Source organism: Tetrao urogallus (genome assembly GCF_951394365.1).
Source record: "Tetrao urogallus genome assembly, chromosome: Z".
NCBI classification, from domain to species: Eukaryota; Metazoa; Chordata; class Aves; order Galliformes; family Phasianidae; genus Tetrao; species Tetrao urogallus.
In genome coordinates this window covers 61,930,206-61,950,672 of record NC_136816.1, presented here as the reverse complement: position 1 = coordinate 61,950,672, position 20,467 = coordinate 61,930,206, and the positions used below count along the sequence as shown (strand labels likewise).

Sequence of the window (20,467 nt, the reverse complement as noted above, 5' to 3'; positions counted from 1 at the left end):
ATGATCACCTCCCTGCTCCTGCTGGCCACACTATTTCTAATGCAGGCCAGGATGCCGTTGGCCCTCTTGGCCACCTGGGCATACTGTCAGCTCATGTTCAGCCAAGCATCAACCAATCACCCCCAGGTTTCTTTCCTCTCCATAGTCATAAAGCAGTTCCAACTTCAAAGTTCAGCACATGCCGCTTTCTAATAACCAGTAATCACTGCTAAATCATCTTATATTTTCTGAACATGCATAAATGCCAAGCAGGTACCATGTTGCCCACATGCAGATGACCTTGCTATAACAATGAAGATTGTTTTTATTTCATCAAAACACTATCTGAAATATAAACATACTAGAAGCAAGTAAAACAGAAAACAGTCATGCAAGTTTGGAGAAACAAAAACACAGCCACCTAGAGTTCACATGCATCTCCAGAATTAATATATTTCGCATCTGTTGAACAAAGTACCCGATTTCACATTTGACATCACAAATATCAAATATGCTGACTTAAATGTATTTTAGAATGAACACATAGCCTTATGAAGTTGACCAACTTAATTTAATGCTTCCTTAATAGTTTACATGACATGGTGACACTGTGATGTTGAACTCAAGAAATCATTTTCACAGAATTTAATTCCACAAGGATGAAGGAAAGCTCTGATCACTATTTTCTTAGCACTGTTCGGACTGAATTCCAGTTTTCCACTCCTTCTGCAGTAATTCTAATGAGGAAGAGTATGTCTCTCTGTTATTCAGAGAGGCATTTGAAAAGTGATACCACGATACTGACCATCTTTCTTACAGATATTAGATACAGGAAAGTCATGAAGCTCACATACTATAAATACACATAATAGTTTCAGTGCATAATGCAAAATATTTTCACTTATTTTAAAGAGTAGAACTATTTTTTTCAAACAGGGATGAAAGACATGCAAAGGACTATTATACTATTCTATGCATACAATGCACTTCCATAAAATCAGTTTCTCTCAACTATTTATGCAAGCAAAATGCATACACCTTCAGCTAGCAGAGTTGGAATTCCAACATCTAAGACCGACTGCAACAATACAATCTTGACCGAGGCAGCTTTGTCTATGTGACCTGAAAAACAGATTGAGAAACTGACACATCCACTTGCCTCTTTACTCACTAAAGGTCATCAGATGGTGCAAAACGATCCAAGACTGAACTAAAGTAACATATTTTGAGCAAACCTTTATTATTTAAACCCACATCAGTTATTAGAGATACAACTTACCAGAATATTGTCCTTCATAAGGCAGATAAACTAGCCTAATTCCCACTGCACACACAAATTCTGAACTCACACTAAAACAGTGCAATTGTATTTGCCTTTAATTTAGGTTATCACTGTTTTTGCACATTTTAGAAGTGTGTAATCTTTTTAATTGAAATTAATTAATTAATCAAAGCCCAAAGGTGAGTCATTTCTCATTGATTTCCTCATGAAACTTTGCCATTCCTACCCAACACTTTACAAATATACACCAAACTTTAGTTATTAATCAGAAATCAAGTACAGTTTCTATTAGAAGCTCATAGCCTATCCAGTCATTACTAAATCAACTCATTTTTCTCAGTTATTATTATTACATTTAAATCAGAAACAGCTTACAAATTACCTTACAAATATTACAAAAATCTGACATATTATTTGTAGTAAAACTGGGTACTTATTTCAATGGATCTGAAATATATTGATTCTGGAGAGGCACATGAATGCTAACTACTCATGGAAATCATAGTAATTTACTGTCACTCTCTGATACTTACAAGTTACTGCATTATAAACTTTCTCAGATACTACAGAACTTAAAGCATGCTGCTCTAAACAGAAATCAGTATATCTGTTTTAATGTATTTGCTGTTCATTTCAAAGCCAAATTTTGACCATGGACTTTTAAACTGCTAGGAATTGCTGGGTAAGGGATATTTTGAAGAAAAGTCAGTTTGTGACCAAAACAGACTATTCAGTGGTACCTTCATCACTAGTTACTACTAAAATATACAATCAAAGTACACATATTTTCACCAAAAATCAAAATGACTTCTTTATCACCCAATTTATGTGTCATAGCTCAAGAAAATTTGCACAGCCTGGAAAACTTCAAAGTTCTTGAGACTGCTTGTAATGATAAAAGTGTAAAATTCGTTGCTGTGCAAATTATTTACTTGGATATTTCTGTACTTTTAAATGAAAACAAGCATTTTCTTACTACATGGTTTTCCAGTTCCTCTTTTTAAAAATTAGTGGGGGTAATACTAAGTATACAGAGGAACCACATAGTTATCTCTAATTTCTTTAGCTTCCAGAAATAAAAGAGGTCACCACTTCTAAAACAACATAGATTACACACATTCAAGATAGTTGTTCTGATATATTCATAGATTTCAGATATTCATAGATCTCAGGCTAGCCCACTTTCCCAATTACATTTATCAGGATAGTTAGCCAATATTGCCAGAAAACCACAGGACAAAAATAATTCTTTACTGGTAACCAGTTACAACCAGTGTGTTTCTCTAGCAGCATGCACATTTACAAATTTCAGAAGGACTAAAGAGTATTAGTACTGATTTGGAAGGAAAAAAAAAAGCAGTAGAATTTACTGTGGCAAATAAATATGAGAAAAAATGCATACCCAATGAGAACAGAACCTACTGAATATTTTGGAACTACAAATTTCTGAGACAAAAATGATAGCTGTAATTATTACTTATGTATGTGGCATGAGCCACAACTGTTTACATACTGTGAAGCTTTTGGTTGTGCTTCCACCAATGTAAGAACAGAGCCCGTTTTTAAACAGCCAACATCTTACTAGTAACAGTATATTCAAAATTAGGAAGCACTAGAAAGCAAATTATCACAAATACTGGATAAATGCATTTACTTGAAACTTCTTTTTCACGCTATAACAATTCCCTAAAACAATTCTATAGAGAAAAGCTTTTTTGCTTCAATAAGATTTGTGCTGGGAGACACCTAGAAATAATATTTTTCTTGAACATATAGAAAAAAAAAATATGAAAGGATGCAACTTACTTTGTAGAAAACTTGGAGAAACTAAATTTTACTATTTTCCAACCCTGAAAAGAAGGGGAAGAAGTAGAAAACCCCAAATCAAGACACGGTCTTCAAAGATTGCCAGCGTGGAAACGCTGTGTGAAAAAGTGTGGAAACTACCGCATTTCATTTAAAGCATGAAGCCCTATCTTCTCTAATGCAGTTATTTACCTTAGTACTTTCAGTATGAAGGCAGATGTTCTTTAGATGAAAATATGTATTTGGGTGTGGACTGTGCAGGACTAAATAACAGGATACACAAAAACACTAAGAGATTTAATCTCAAAATCATTATTTTTTTCCTTTTGGTTTTGCTTTTGCATTGCGTTTGATCTGTTTGACTGCACTTCTGTATGGCATACAACTCAGGCAACAGCAAAAGCATCCATGCCTGTACACAAACAGCGGTGCTCTGTTACAGACACCGCGGCGAAGCGCAGGCATGCTTCGGAGGTACAGCAGTGGGAGATGAGCTATATAACTGCCAAAACGAGCACCACGCAGCTTGCAAGGAGATCGCCAGGCGGAAACGACACCCGCACTGCCCGAGCGCGGCGCCGCCGCCATGACGTACTGACGGCGGGAAAGGGTGTAGCGCCACCCCGCGGCTCCATGCTCCACAGCCCCCGAGAGAAGGCGCGGTCCGCCGGAGCTGCTGCGCGTGCGCACGGCGCTGCCGCTGCGGTTATGGCGGCGCCCCGTAGCCTCAGCGTCTCGCGGTGCCGAGCGCGGTGACGAGCGCGGGCGGCGGGGGATGGCCGAGGCGGGGAACGCGATGTCCGCGCTGGGGCCGCGGCTGGAGGCGCTGGGCCGGCGGCTGGCGGCGCCGAGGGGAGCGGGCGGCGATGGTGAGGGGCGGCCGTAGGGAGTGGAGAGGGAGGCCGTTTCCCTCGTCCCCGGCGAGCCGCTGAGGGCACCGCCCTCCCGCCAATAAGGAGTCAGGGCCCGGGGCGAGACCGCGGTCCGCGGAACGTTGAGGCCGCTTTGTTGAGCGGGTGGTGAGGCTGAAGCCCGCCCCTGTGTGGCACCGAGGCGGCTGCTGTGCCCGTGCGGTGTGTGGTGCTGCCCGCGGGGCCCTCTGGTCGGTGACGACAGGGCGAGCAGCACAGAGCCTCCTAGAGAGCTGCGCGTTATCTGCTGCTGAACGCATCACGAGGGCTGACCCTGCTAAGGGTGCACTGTGTTCTTCTTCAGATATCTTCTTAGCAAAGGGCTCTGCTGCTCTGGAGAGACTGAAGGACCTCTGTAAAGAAGGGAAAGAGAAAGCACATCATTCCACGATTCTACAGCTTTACACACAGGTAGTGCATACAAAGCACGTTAACTGCCTGCTTTTGGTGTGTGGGAGAAGGGTAGGGTACAGCAGAAACTGATCTGTGTCACCTAGCATGTGTGGTAACACAGAACGCATAAAATGCCTGTCTGCTTTTATTTGGTTTGGGAGATGAGTTAAGAGTTGACACTAAGTTTTCTGTTACTGTAGGACATAAAGAGACATGAAGAGTTACCTCAGCTGCAAACAACCATACTTTTAACTTCTGACTTTTTAAAATCAAGGATTACTTTAAAATTGTAATCCTTTATAAACTGTAACAAGTGTGTGCTTGTTACTGCGCACTACCATCTGATTAGTTTGCTGGTGGTATTTTCACATTGTGTATCTTCTTGCTTCCATAGGCTGTCCTAGACATTACCTATTTTGAGGAAAGCCAGCTTGTGGATGAAGATTTTGCAGGGGGATCTTCATTACAAAAAGTTAAAGAACTTATCTGTATTCTTTCAGACCCAGAAGACTTAGTGAGGGAATGCAGCGTAAATGAAGAAGTGAGTACTAACATTATTCATCCAGAGAATTAACTATTTATTACTTAAAAATCAAAAATCTGATTTGGGTAGTAGCACTTGTTTTTTTTTTTCCCCCAATGATCTTAAATTTTTCCCAACACAAATACATTTTAGCTGTATTTAAATAATGATTCCTGAAAATAATTTTTCAAGTAACTTGTGTGCCGAGAATTTTCCTTACTAACATTTCCTGATTCCAGACACTTTTGACAACATAAATGCAAAGTATTGGACATATGACTGAGCACTGTTGTTAAGCACAGCCTTTAAAGATGGACGTTTAACATGTATGCATGTGTGAGTGTGTATGTGATAGCTCAGATGGCTTATTTTTTGGCTTATCACAGTTTGCTGGATTTTATTTCAGCCTGTCAACATCCTTAGTACAGACTTGGTAGAATGTCTTTACTGGAGAAAAGGAGCCCTGTTTTACATGTATTGCCATAGAGCAAAAGAAAGGAGCGAATGGATGAGAGGAAACGTTGCTTTATTTAAAAAGGTAAAGGAGACTTTGTGAAGTGCTCTGAGGGTATGAGTGCACGTAAGTACAGTTAAAAGCATGACTTTTCTCTTTTAAAACTTTTTTTTTTCTCCTTTTAAATAAGACTGAGGAAATTCGTATCTGGAAGTATTTCTGGCTATCATTAAATTAATGAGAATTTATCTAATTTTTTTCCTTTTCTTTTAAACTATATTCAGTGTCTTAATGATGGAGTCCATTACCTGATGAAGATGCTTAGCTTTAGATGCCCTCTTCATTTAGATGGAGATGTCTCACTTCAAGATAAAGACACAGCTAGACTACTCAGTGAAGGTAAAAAAAAAAATAAATAAATAAAAATAAAAAATACAGCACACACCTGTAACTGCTCCACTTTATGAAATCTCTATTATGTTTGTTTTTTTTTTATTTCATTTGCATTCAAAGACTGTCACTTTTTAGAACAAAAGCAGCAAACAAACAAAAAAAACAAACAACCAAATAGATATGAGAGAAGTAGGCAGAAGTACCTCTACTGCTTAAAATGTTCAAATGTTAATGCTCAAATAGCATCTTTTTGCTGGACTTGGAAGGCTCGTAAGTACTCTAATATGAATATACCTCACCGTACCAGCATTTAAAGAAATACGTAACTTCTCTAGGATAAATAGGCAAACACAATTAGCAGAGTATTTATATGCCCATCTTAAATATTTAAATATTATGAAAGGGCGAAGTGGGTGAAGTAATGAGCAAGACACATTGTCTTCTGGGGAGCTTCAGTCATACAATTGTAGAAATGTGTGCTTTAGTCTACCTCTCAAATAGGCTTATGTTGCCTTTGTCAGCATTGATTACTGTGTTACTAGAAAAAAGTAACAAACTGTATATTTGTTCACAAGAGAAGAATGAAATACCTGATCTAAATTGTGTTTTGCAGGTATATTTAGTGACACGCACTTACTGGCCATGATGTACAGTGGAGAAATGTGCTACTGGGGACTGAAATACTGTAGAGAGGGAAAGCAGGAGAACCTCAAGATGATGAACTCAGTGTCTGGCAGTGAGCTGGGCTGCAGATCACAGGGTGCACTGGTGGATTTCCGAGAGCTGGGCAAAACCATGTTAACAAAGTACATTGCTGCGTGTGAGGGACCTTTAAAAGACCAAGGATGGAACACGACGAGCGCAAACCAGATGCTATGTTACCTCAGGAAAACCCACAGCTAGAATTGTCGCTGTTGCTCTGTCGGAAGCTGCTCGCTGTGTGATGAGCGCTCATAGGATGACTGCTCCAGGCTAGGACCTGCTGTGCCTCGAGCCTGCCTGCTCGTACAGAATGTATGCTAAGTTGCATTAAAGCACGAGTTCAAAGAACGCGCGGCACGGCGGTCCAAAGTGCTGTGCGGTAGTGCTTCTGGAACGCGTCACCGTTCAAGAGCTCCATCGAATCGCGGGTGACGTTCCTCGCGGGCCTGCTGACGGCGCAAACTCCACGCTGGCCGCGGCGGCGTGTCCTCCTCCGTGCCCCGGGCGGGCGCCGCCTCCGGCCGCGGTGCGGCTGGCGGCGGAGCGCGGCGGTATGGCGGCGGAGCGCGGCGGGCTGGAGGCGGCGGTGCGCGGCCGCCTGCGCGGGCTGCGGGAGCGCTGGGTGCGGGGCAGCCGGGAGCGGGGTGCGGCGGCCGCCGAGCCGGGCTCCGCAGACGGCGCCGAGGAGGCGGCGGAGGAAGTGAGCGCCCTGCAGGCGCTGCCGGTGAGCGAGACCCTCCTTCTCCGGCGCTGCGCGGGGCCGCGTAAGGGCGCGGTGTGCGTGAATAACCCAAATTCCTCGCTGCAGCAAGGGAAGGACTCCGCGGTCTCTAGGCCTTCCGCATCGGGCAGCAGGGATAACGCACCATGATGCGCGGCACCCGTGTCCTACTCTCCCTCTGCGCCGCTCGGTTTGTCGGGCTCCCGGAGCGCTAACCCCCTGCTGTGGTTGTTTGCAGATCGACGTGCAGCTGTATATCATGTCCTTCCTCTCTCCCCAAGACCTGTGCCGCTTGGGGTGCACGAGTTGTTACTGGAGGGTGGCTGTGCAGGACCCCCTGCTGTGGAAGAATTTTCTCCTGCGGGATCTCCCGATTTGGACATCTGTTGATTGGAAATCTCTCCCAGCTGCAGAAATTTTTAATAAAGCCTTTTCACAAGTCAGCGATGAAGCCCTGTATGATTATATGGCAGTGTAAGTATTTCTCTGTTCTCTGATACAATTCACAAGCCCTGCACAGCAGCCCACAGACAGGTTTTATATTTACAGTAGAAAGATTGTGTGGTAAGATGATACTGAATAAATGCTGATGGTTTTTAAACCCATTGCCTGTTTTGGAAATCTGATTTCCTGTTGTATGACAGTTTGGTCAGTTTGGAATTCAGCAGGATGTAAGATGCTTTGAGAAAGCAGAGGTTTTTGTAAACTATACCACAGGAAAACAGGAGAAGCTGCAAATCTGGGTGATGTTGATGAAAATGTTCTTAAGTACAATGGAAAAGTACACTCTTAGTAAAAGTACTAAAAAGTATTTCAAATACAACAAAACTAATGATTATTTGTTATCTCTGAATTAGAGAGATATGGATCTCTTCAAGCCAGAGATTGGACTATTCTGTGGATAACTGTTTGGAAGGTCACAGCCAGGGCGTTGTGGTCGTGACTATGGAGGCTGTTCACAAGTGCTATCCCCCATGGGTCCATCTTGGGACCAGTGCTATTCAACATCTTTACCAGTGACATAGACAGTGGGACTGAGTCTACTCTTAGCAAGTTTGATGATGACACCAAGCTGAGCGTGCGTTTGATACAGTCAAAAGGGGGTGATGGTATCCAAAGGGACCTGAACAAGCTTGAAAAGTGGGACCATGAGAACCTAACGAGGTTCAACGAGGCCAAGTGTGTAGTACTGTGTTTTGGTTAGGGCAGTCCCAGGTATATGTTTCTCCACAAGCTGGAGATGGAACTCATTGAGAGCACCCCTGCGGACATGGCTTTCAGGTTCTGGTGGATGGAAAGCTGAACACGAGGCAGCACTGTGCACTTGTGGCCTAGTTGGCCAACAGAATCCTGCGTTGCAGCAGAAGAGGTGTGGTCAGAGGGAAGAGGGAGATGATTGTCCCCCTCTGTTCTCCCCTTGTAAGGCCCCACTTGCAGTACTGCATCTAGGCCTGGCGGCCCCAGCACAAGAAAAATGTGGAACTGTTGGACCAGATCCACAGGAGAGCTGGGAAGATGACTGGAGAGCTGGAGCACCTCTACTGTGAAAAAAGGCTGAGGGAGCTCAGCTTGTTCAGCCTGGAGAGGAGAAGGCTGTGGTAGTACTTGAAGAGCGTTTACAAGAGGGGAGGATTACACTAGAGGATGGTGAGGCACAGGTTGAACAGAGACGCTGCGGATGTCCCGTTCCTGGAGGTGTTCAAGGCCAGGTTAGGTGGGGCTCTGAGCAACCTGATCTAATGGATGGTGATCCTTCCTATGGTGGCAGGGTTGGAACTGGTTGGTCCTTGAGGTCTCTTCTAATTCAAGCCATTCTAGATTCTTATGCTTTTTGTATTTTATTTTCAAGACTTAGGAGGAAAAAAAAAAAGTAAATATTGAGAGTGCCTGGAATAACGTAGTACTGTTTTAGTTCTGTTGATTACTGGCTAAAAGATAAAGTCTATGATTAGAAGTAGTGTAGTTTAAAATCACAGAAACCTCTATAGTGTGTTTGGATGACTGAACAAAAACTCTGTGACAAACAGATTATTCAGTTGTGGTTTTTTAAACTTCAGTTACTTTGCAGGAAAAGTTTTTCATTTGCAGTTACGTTTTCCCAAGATGATTTCATGAAACTTGATTCATGAAGAAGTGCACTAAGACTCTACAGTCTTTTTGCCCTGCATCCTCACTTTACAGATGGGAAAGAGGTACTCTGAATGTGAAGTAAAACATATTTCTGATTTTGAACATAGGATTTAAATGTTCTTAGGTCTGAATACTTAAGAACATCATATATTTGAAACCATCTGTCACTGATTGCCATTGTGTCACAAAATGGGTTGGTTTAAAACCGTCTAGCTCTAACCCCTACAGTAGGCAGAGTTGCCACCCACTAGATCAGGCTGCCCAGGCCCCCATGCAACCTCTTATCCTAACAGTGCTGTATGCACAGTGTTGGAGTTTCTAATTTTCCTTTTTTTTTTAAATAAACAATAAGATTTATATTAAAGGTTTGAAAAGTCGGTGTTTGGAATCTGGATGAACTGATGCTTTTGCCTGCTTTATGGTGATGTCTGAAATCATCAGTTCGGAACTTTCACCGGTGCATTTTCACCCTTTGCTTGAGTTATAGCAGTAACAAAGCATGAGAAGTGTGGGACCTAAATAAATGTTTATTGATTAATACCACTTTTGTATTTTGTGTTTAATTTCTAGTTGCATCTATTTTAACACAGATATAAAAAAAGCTGTCCCCAGACCAGAAGAAGTTTGAAATCAAGCCGCCCCCGCTATGGTGCAGTCGCTTCCTTTTTGCAATTGCTGGTCACTCAGTCAGAACCTCGCTTTGCTATGTTTGGGCCGGGTTTGGAAGAGCTGGATGACTCTTTAGTACAAAAGATGATGACGTGCCCAGAAATCCTGCTAGTGGCTGGCTTACCTCAAAGACGAATTCATGGTAATGATAGTGATGGTTATTGTTTGTATTAATTTTAATTTTATGAACAGATATAACAAAAAGCAGGGGAGAAATGGAAAAAGATTTTTTTTAATGCTCCCCTTGAGACTCAAAAGCATACTGATTAAAAAAAAAAAACCTCTCTGCATGTATTTATTCAAAAGGATAAATACAATAAGCATTAGAATAAGATTGTTGCTGCAGTAAATTTAATGATTTCATTAAAGAAAAATCAAAGGTATCAAGATTTTGTTATTTTTTTCTATTTTGATCCTAAATTCCATGTCAGAATTGCTGTGGTAATAGAAATTTTCCTTTAGATCTTGCTTGCAGTTAAGTGGTTAAAAACTAGGTTTGTGTTTTTTATGCAGGAATTCAAGACTGATCGTGTATGTGATTCAGTCATCCAGTGTCAAACAGTGTAAACTTCAGAGTTATAGGACCATGAAAAGGAATTTTGACAAAGTTTAAAAACTTTCTTTTTAACGTCTATAATTTCACTTATGTCCAGACCTCACAAAAACTTTATTTCCTTTATTTAAACGCAGCACAGTTGGAATGATTACATTATCACTGTAAGAGGTGTAAAAATATGGTGTGAAAATAGAACTTCTTAGTTACCTTTTTTCTCTCATTTTCAATTCAATTTGTTGTAAATAGTCCAGAAACTTTTCTGTGCAAGTCTAACTCCTCTCTTAGCTTTCTAGCTTCAACCCGAAATGTTAAATGTATGGAAATACCTTCTTGTTTTCTTCTAATGCTGCTTATTTTAGTTAAATTAACTGTCTGTGTGGCCAATTTAGAGCAGGTGTAAAATTTCATCATGAAATAATGTATGCAAACTACCCCTAGCAGCAGCGTGTTTGTATGTATCCATTTTACCGCACCACTGCATTTTTCAACCTGGAACTTAATTGTATTCGATGACAAAGTATTTGTGATCTTTTATGCTTTCTTTCCTGTAGGAATTGGATCAGGAGTCAGTTTTCAGATGAATAATAATCAAAAATTCAACATTGTGACGTTGTACTCAACCACCAGGTAAGATTACTTCTCCACAAAAAAGCACAGTTTTTCAGTTGTTTCATACTTCTCTTGTTTGTTTTGTTTTTTTTTTAATGTGATTCCTTATAAACTGAAACTTCAATACATATCTTCACTCTTTCTCTTCCCTTCTTCAACTGCTACATTTTCATATGGAAGTAATAAACTTATTTCCCTAATTTTATATATTTATCATGCATATTTGTTACACGTAACAGGTCCTCATGTCCCTCTTGATACCTTAAAAGACAATAAACATATGCTAGTTTGTGTTTTTGGGTATATTTTCATATGCATCTCACAAATCGCTTGTCATCTATAAACATACAGTAGAAAAAATGGGTGGGGAATGAAAATTTTTGGTGGCTTAGAATACTTTCCTTCCACTTTACTATGCTGCCTAGATTTTGTTTTGCATTCTCTACTTAATTAACCTGACTACTGAAATATTTTAATATCTTGTAGTGTAGAAAGGAAGAGAGCGAGAGAAGAACAAGCTTCTGTTGTGAATAAGATGTTCTACCAAGAGAACAGCACTGCAGGGAATCAACAAGCTGTGCAGTACAACGTAATAGCTCAAGTTAAAAGGGTGTGCGAAGTAGTTGATGGATTCATTTATGTTGCTAATGCAGAAGCTCATAAAAGTAAGGAACTTCTCTCTTTTTTGTTTTAATTCATATTTTCTGAATGGTATTTTACGGATGGTTGGAATGTCGTAACGATCTGTGAAAAGAATGAAATACATGAAAATCCATGTTCAGATTGCTTCACTTTAGTGCTGTTTCTTCAGGTCTTACTCAGAGGTTACCTATCCTAAACACTTTCCATTATTTTCCTGTGAGGAGTTATATCCCCTGGATTTGGTTATAATTAACATTGGTAAGGCAGTTATTTAAGCTATATCTGGTAAATGATTTGAATTTAAATATATATACACACACATACACAAACTAAACAGAAATATAACAAAAAACCTTGGGGGTTAGGAAGGAGGAAAACCTGGAATGATAGTAGTGATGGAACAGACTGGAAACAGAGCCTTCACCAGAAAGACTGCAGTGTAAGATGCAATTAATCCAGATCAGGATGGTCATATAGTAAGACGAGTCCAAACAAGCATCATGTTAATTGTCTTTACGTACATCAGCTTTAAATGGACAAACAGTGTTAATTCAGGAAATAAGAGGTATACTGAGGCTGCAGACTGTATGTATAGTGTGTCAGTATTTCTCAGTGGCTTGTTGTAGTCTTGGACTCTGCGGGGTACCTGGAAAACACTGTGATGTTAAGGACTTGATTAAGCTGTATGTGTAATTTATAGAGCTCTTTAAATAACACCTAAGTTTGGTGTAAAGACAGATGATCTAGCCTTGAGAGTAGCAAACTGGATAATTTGCCTCTCTTTCTTCCAGTCCTCTTTCCTCAACTCTGAGACCTTATGTATCTGAAAATTAATACACATTTGAAAATTATATTTTATATATCTGAAAATTATGTTTTATATACTTGAAAAAATATATAAATAAAATAAAAACAATTGAAAATTAATATGTATGAATGTTCTCCTTGAGGTTTACATGTATTTAATATTCATGTATTTATTAAAAATTGTTTCCTAGAGCATGATCGTGAGGAGGAACTGGCTCATATTTTGGCTATGATTGATCCAGCCCTTGGGCCTCCTAACAGACCTCTGCTAGTTCTGTCTTGTGTCTCTCATTTTGGTGTGGAAAGGATTCCTTGTGTTCATATGGCACATCAGCTGCAACTAAATCTGCTACCTCGACCCTGGATGGTACTTGCTTTTAAATCTTTATCTTCTGTTTCTAGATGGCTCAAATGCAATGTAAGATCATTATAGTTCCTGAACTATACCTATATAAGAAAGTGTACAGCTTTCAACAATACTATATAACCACTCCACCTAAATGAAGAATTTAGTGTATCTGATCCTGTAAGATAAACATTAGCCAAGCTGACCATACAGGTGGTTTGGCCAGGTGTCCACACAAGAAGCTTCAGATGGAGCCAAAACGGGAAAGAAGTGTGAAGTGCTGGTCTTGAAGGAATTAAGGAAAATTCAGTTAAATTTGAATTTAAATTTTCTGAATCTCAGCCCAAAGCCTTAACTATAGGATGGATTTCTCTGATGTTTTTCACGAGTCTCTTAATTATCACTTGTTTGTCATGATTTGGTATTGAGAGAATGTAATTGTTTAGTCTAGTTTGGTTAGTCGGTTTATTTGAAAGGAATCTTCGGAGACCAACTAGTCCAACTGTGTGATCCCTTCAGGGCTAGCCAAAAGTTAAAATATTTTAGTGAGGGCATTATCCAAATGCCTCTTAAACACTGACAGGCGCAGGCATCAGGCACCCCTCCCAGAGGCCTGTTCCAGCCTCATGGTGAATACCACCCTCATGGTGAATAAACGTTTCCTAATGCCCAGTCAACCTCACCTGGCATAGATCTGTGCCCTTCCCATCCTATCATCTCAGAAACAGAGTCCAGCACCTCCCTCTCCACTTCCCCTCCTCTAAAGTTATGGACTACAATGAGGTCACCTCCTGACCTTCTCTTCTCCAGTCTGGACAACTCAGGTGTCTTCAGCAATTTCTCACAGGACATACCTTCCAGCCCTGTCATAGTGAAGTACTTTAACATCCTTTTTTTATTATTCAACTGCACACAATATTCAAGGTGAGGCCACACCAAAACTGAAGCAGGAGCATCATTTCTGGCTGACTGTGCTGTTCAGTGTCCTCAACAATGTGATTTGCCCATTTGGCTGTCTGGCTCATGCTGAGCTGCTGTCACCAGCATGCCCAGATCCCTTCCTGCTGACTCGCTTTCCAGCCACTCCCATGTGTGCCTATGTCTGGCATTGCTCTCTCCCAAGAGCAGTTCCCTGCATTTCTTTTGTTGAACTTCACACTGTTGATTATTGTCTGGAGGTTCAAGGTATCTGCATCTCTTTTCAAGGCTTTCAGTGAGTCAAAGCACCTCCTGATATTACAGCAAACTTACTGAGAATGTATTTCACTTCTGCATCTGAATCACGGATAGAAATGTTGAACAGAACTGGTCCTTCTGTTGAATCTTGAGTTCTTGACAAATCAATTCTTTTTTTTTTTTTTTTTTTTTTTTTTTACCTGAAGTGCTGAAGTGCTGGACCAATTGTTTCATGCTTGCCAAGTGGAATATTTATCATTATGGCTCAGTTACATGTAACTTGTTTTCTGATAATGTTGTGTAGGAAAAGAAATCCCAATTTGTTTCCTTTGCTTTCTTTAAGAAAAATCTTTAGAAGCTTTTTCTTTTCAGTGTAACATCTGTAATAGGCACTTTATAATGCATTACAAAATCTGAAAAGAAATAATACGTCTTGAATTGTAATTGAATTGTGTTGACATTTTTTTAGAGGGATTTTCAAGTAGCTTCTCATCTGTAACGTAAATAAAATGTTCTCAAGTAGCGATTGAAGTAACTGAAATTAAGTTCACCAGAATATCAAGAATGCAGGGCTTTTCTAATGATTCTCATAATTAATTCTTTAAAAAATGTTTTCATTTTGCACCTTGCTTTCAGGAAACTTGTGCTAAGGGTTTGGAAGTGAGTGGTAAAAATGTAAATTTGATAGATTTCTGACTCTAAAGATAAACATGGAGTGCAGCTAAAATATGATTACATTGCCTGTTAACTGTAATATATAAGATTTAAAAAATATTATTATTTTTACAGGTGCAGGACACTGTAGCTGCAACTTTAAGTGGATTGTTAAGTGGAATTGAATGGCTCTTGGAGGAAGCGGATTGTAAAAATGCACAATAGTTGAACTTATTTTGTTTTACTGTATAGAGGCTTCTGTGTTTTAAAATTCACACGAAATGGGAATGTCATCCTGAGTCAGAAATATCAGAAAGAAGATTTTAAACAAAATCTAGCATATATTTCAATGCACATAAAAAAATTAACATTGTTAATTAGAAGAACAAGTAAGGGTTCTTCGGTTCCTGCAGCTGACGAGGAATTGGCTTCATAAAGGTATCTGGGCGTTTGGTTGGTTTTTGTTTTTTTTTTTTTTTTTTGTTTGTTTGTTTGTTTGTTTTGGTTTTTTTTGGTGTTAGTTTCTTCTTTGAATCTAGGGCCTTCATAGTGCAATCTTTCCTGAGAATATCTGATAATCTAATCTTTTCTGTAAATATACCAAACACTAGGTTAATTTATCAGCGTAGTCGCATTGCACACATCTGGCCTTTAGTTATTTTATTTAGTTAATATAAATTCAGAGAGAGCTTAGCAGTGACAGTTGTCTGACCAAAGAAAATACACTACATTATTATCTTGCTCTTGGCTCATCTTTTGTAGGTTAACAGATAAATAGTATATTTTTCAGAATAATATATTTCTCTCCTTTTTTTTTCCTTCCCCTGAAGTAATTAACTCTGTGATAAGAAATAGCGCTTAGGGGAGAATTATCAGAATTTGCAGAAATGGACAAGTAAAATCCCTTCTGTCAGTCACATGTTTCTTGTTTGTCATCTTATTTGCCAGTACACCACAAAACACTTAAGCATCTTCAACATTCTGCTGCAGATAAATTAGTTTAAACTGACATACATGTTGCCATGAATGAATATTAAGTGGAATGATTAATCTTTCAGTGCTCGAGGACCTGTCAGTTACTCAAATAATTGTTGCTATTTGCAGATGTGAAATATTTGACTTAAAATTTTCTACACAGTTGCAAATATTTTTGTAAAAAGGGAAACAGCACTTCAGATCTGGAATGGTAGTTTTTTTGTATTGTTGTCTTTTGAGATAGTTCTGCTTCTGGTCTTCCACCTTTTAAACAATTTTTCACAGAATCACAGAATTGTAGGGGTTGGAAGGGACCTCCAGAGATCATCGAGTCCAACCCCCCTGCCAAAGCAGGTTCCCTACAGCAGGTCGCACAGGTAGGCATCCAGGCAGGTCTGGAACATCTCCAGAGAAGGAGACTTTTTTTCTAATTGTTGAATGAATATGCAGAGACTTCCCTTAGCTTTTTTTTGCCTATGAATGTATTTGTTCTGTTTTGTTTGTAGTTTATTTTCTTTACCTTTCTCCATAGAAATGCAGTTGTCTTGAAAAACTTTTTAGTGCCTAGATAGATAAATGGCTACATGGTGTAAGTACAACTATAACTACCTTTATCTGGTATGTGTTTGTGCTTAACACAGCTATTTCAGGAACATTCCATTTAGGAATTATCCCTCTCTCTCTCTCTTAATGAAGTAGTACAAAGATGGAAGTGTTGTCTTACTTTCTTGCATATTTATCCTGTATTAACTCAGTTTTCTGGACTTTACCCTGACTTCATATCCGGGCATGTTTGGAGTGAAAATCTACGGGAAGCCATACAATACTAATTCTGCAACTAACTCTGCTTTGATAGAGTATGTGTACTTTGTTCTCTGAGGTAGGATGCAAAACATGGATAACTGGAGAAAAATTTCCACACAGTGGGTGCATGTGAACTTCCTGCTAGTCACAATAATTCTGTAGTGATCTGTCTACTTGAATGCAGCATCCTGATTCTGTGTTAGATACTATGAATGTTTGTTTCTGTCAGATCCTCCTTCTACTTTCTAAAAAATAAATTATTTTTTTTAAATGGCATTTCTATTCTTCTTTCCTTTTATATTACACCCCCTCCATACCTGCACATACACAATGTTTACGGCCATGCTGCTGTAACAGGTAACAAGCTGTCATTGTCATGTTAACCATTAATGAAAACAATATTATTGAACGATATTATTTAATTAACAGATACTTATTCATTATCATTTTAAAAGGTCAAGATAATGTGAAAACACAGTTCTCCTTAACCTAAAGGACTTTGGTTAAATTAATTTACATTAACTTAGTTAAGTGTTTTTAAAGGTGCTGCCCAGGAGACAGACAGAGGAAATTGGAAGTTTGTGCAGCTGCATCAGTGGAATTTCAGAGCTGGTGGCACAGCCTGTATGGCTGCAGTGGAACAATACTGTACCCTGGGGTGCTGCAGGCCCAGCACTGCGACCATGCCAGGGAGGGTGGTGTCCCTCTCTGCTCGACATTGTGAAGCCTATCCTCCAGCAGCGGGTGTGGGTTTGGGTGCCACAGTACAGAAAGGACACACAACTCTTAGTGTGTGTCCAAAGAAGGGCCACAAAGATGGGGGAGCGTCTGGGAGGCAAGGTGCGTGAGGAGTGGCTGAGGGCCCTGTGTGCTGGGCCCAGAGCAGAGGAGCTGACGGGAGGCCTGATGGCAGCTGCAGCTTCTCACAGGGAGTGGAGGGCAGTGCTGGGCTCTGCTCTGCGTGACAGCGACAGGGCCCGAGGGAACGGCATGGAGCTGTGCAGGGGAGGGATGGGGGTTAGGGAAGGGCTCTGCGCCACAGGGCGGTGGGCATGGAACAGCCTGCCTGGAGCAATGGGCATGGCCTTGAGCTGCTGCAGTTCATGGGGCATTTAAGTAATGCTCTCAGAAATAGAGTTTGAATTTTGGGTGGACCTCTGTGGAGCCAGGAGTTGAACTTGGTGATCCTTGTGAGTCCCTTCCAATGCTGTCATTCTATGATACAGCTGTGGAAAATGTGGAGAAGAGTGTGCGCTTCGCATATGAACAGCTCAGATGCCAAAAGATAAACCATGGAATGATTTAAGAAGCCACATGCCAAATGATTATTGCACAGAAGAGATTGCTGTAGATTTTGTTTAGATCTAGTTTTTTTTAAATTTCAGGCAGAACAATTACTATGTAAACTCTGGACTTTGGTGAGCTTACAAGTGTAATGATGCACATAAGTTTCGTAGAATCGTATAACCACCAAGATCGGAAAAGACCTCTGAGATCACCCAGTTCAGCCATCCACCTACCACCAATATTTCCCACTAAACCATGTTCCTCAGTACAACATTTAAATGTTTCTTGAGCACCTCAAGGGCTGGTAACTCCACCATCTCCCTGGGCAGCCCATTCCACTGTCTGACTATTCCTTCAGAGAAGAATTTTTTCCTAACATCCAACCTGAATCTTATCTGGTACAACTTCAGGCCATTCCCTCTAGTCCTACTGCTAGTGTCTCACTCCGATTATCAGAGGGAGAGGAGATTCTTTGATATTATGTATACCCTATCTGAGATTAAGAAACAACAGTTCAAATGTTGGTCCAACCAGTTTATTACAAATCCTGGTCACTAAGAGAAAATGAAGGCATTGTCTACTATGAATTAGGGTGATGGGGAAGGGAAAGTGGAAGATAGGAAAGAGGAAAGAAGCAAGAATTACATAAAGCGGGGATAGTCACCACTAAGATCCAGCAGCATCCCGTTACACGCTGTTCTGATGGTCCGAGGCCAATACAGGAGCAAAAGTGCAGGGGAGAGCTGCACAGAGTGGCCAGCCTTAGGCAGCAAGCTGGTACAGATGGAACAGGCCAGGAGAGTCTGTCAGCAGGGAGGTGTCACGTTGTGAGGCATCTGACGTCAGACACCTAACCTCTTGGTTGTAGGTCCCTTTTCTGTCTTCCTTCTTCTGCCAACATGGCATTCCTGTGCACTAAGAGTCACGTGCAGCACCCCTGAGATGGATATATCCCTCAAGATGAGCCCACACAAAAGACTGCTTCCCAGCCATTAAGCTGCTACCTATCTCTCTCTCCTTGCCTCTGGCCACCAAATCTTCAGACAAAAGATTTCTGCAACTTCAACCAGAACTTTCCTGGACTTGTCCACTTGTGTTCCTCAGCAAGCTTTGAGACAAAGGTGCAAAAGGAATAATCTCTCACAGCTAGTTACATGGGACAAGAGACTGCCTGCCACCTCATCACAACCTCTCATCAGGTTGTGAAGAGTGATAAGGTCACTCATAAGCCTCCTCTTCTCCAGAATAAAGAATTTCAGCTCCATAGATGCCTTTCATAAGACTTATGCTCCAGACCCCTCATCAACTTTGTTGTCCTTCTCTGAACACACTCCAGAGCCTCAGTGTCTTTCTTTTTTGGGCGAGGGGCCCAAAACTGCACACAGCACTTGAGGTGCAGCCCCACCAGAGCTGAGTACAGGGGGATGATCACTGCCCTGTTCCTGCTGGCAACGCTTTTTCTGATGCAAGCCAGGATGCCATTGGCCTTTTTGGCCACCTGGGCACATTGCTGAGCGCTGACCAGCACCCCCAGCTCCTTTTTCTCCACTCAGCCATTCTGCCCAAGCCCACAGTGCTGCCTGGGGTTGTTGTGGCCGAAGTGCAGGACCCGGCACTCATTCTTGTTGAACTTGATCCCTTTGGCCTCAGCCCAGCCATCCCGCCTGCCCAGATCTCTCTGTAGGGCCTTCCTACCCCAGGCAGATCGACGCTTCCTCCCATCTTGGTGTCGTCTGCAAACTTGTGGAGGGTGCACTCAATGCCCTCGTCCAGGTCACCAACAAAGACATTAAACAGGACAGGCCCCAGCTCTGACCCTTAGGGAGCACCGCTTGTGACTGTTCACTGGCTGGATTTAACTCCATTCACCACCACCCTCTGGACTGGCCACACAGCCATTTCTTTACCCAGCAAAGAGTGTATCTGTCCAAGCCACAGGCTGCCAGCTTCTCCAGAAGAATATTGTGGGAGACAGTGCCAAAGGTTTTCCTAAAGTTTAGAACTTAAATTTCAAAAGTAGTTACAATTTGAATACCAGTATGTCTCAAAAATATGTTTTATATTTCAAATAAAATAAAATGTGTTGTCTATGTTTATATTTATGAGTTACAGTGGATGTAACCAAGGATGCTGTCTGTAAGCGTCTAATGTCTGCGGCTCCTGCTGGAGCGGCCCTTTGCGGTCGCCGAGCAGGTAAGCGCGGACCCTTCCCTTCCGTGCAACCTCGCCGCATCCCTCTAGATGGCACTACTGATCTACAGCAGCTGCCGGCGAGCACCAGCTCAACTGACAAAGCAGTTTCAAGTCACCGGTTTTCTTTTCTCTGATACAGAAACAGGCAGTTATAGAACAGCATATGAGAAAACAAAAACAAAACAAAAGCAAAGCAAACAACAGAAAAGCAAATTCCCCCCCCCCCCAAAAAAAAAAAATCACAAAAACAATAACATCAACAAAAACCACCCAAAGTTTTCCAAAAGATTATAGAGAGAGGATATTATGTCACTCTTCTTTTTTTTTTTGTCCATCCTAATCATAAAATCACAGAATGGCTTGGGTTGGAAGGGACTTCAAGGACCACCCAGCTCCAATCCTTTGCCATGGGCAGCGCTACCACCCACCAGTTCAGGTTGCACAGATCCTCATTT

At 41.1% G+C, this 20,467-nt stretch overlaps 2 protein-coding genes across 2 annotated transcripts; both read left to right on the top strand.

The window, feature by feature from the left end:
- Positions 1 to 3,672: 3,672 nt before the first annotated feature.
- Positions 3,673 to 6,644, top strand: RIMOC1 (RAB7A interacting MON1-CCZ1 complex subunit 1; the record flags this gene model as incomplete). Its single annotated transcript, XM_079548958.1, has 6 exons — positions 3,673 to 3,936; positions 4,283 to 4,389; positions 4,766 to 4,912; positions 5,301 to 5,432; positions 5,633 to 5,747; positions 6,355 to 6,644. The coding sequence occupies exons 1-6, from the start codon at positions 3,843 to 3,845 to the stop codon at positions 6,642 to 6,644; spliced, it is 885 nt and encodes a 294-aa protein (XP_079405084.1). The 5' UTR covers positions 3,673 to 3,842.
- Positions 6,645 to 6,996: 352 nt separating this feature from the next.
- FBXO4 (F-box protein 4) lies at positions 6,997 to 14,978 on the top strand (the record flags this gene model as incomplete). Its single annotated transcript, XM_079548207.1, has 7 exons — positions 6,997 to 7,167; positions 7,403 to 7,638; positions 9,885 to 10,105; positions 11,071 to 11,146; positions 11,615 to 11,793; positions 12,769 to 12,944; positions 14,889 to 14,978. 7 exons carry the CDS (start codon positions 6,997 to 6,999, stop codon positions 14,976 to 14,978), a joined length of 1,149 nt encoding a protein of 382 aa, XP_079404333.1.
- Between the last annotated feature and the right edge of the window lie 5,489 nt (positions 14,979 to 20,467).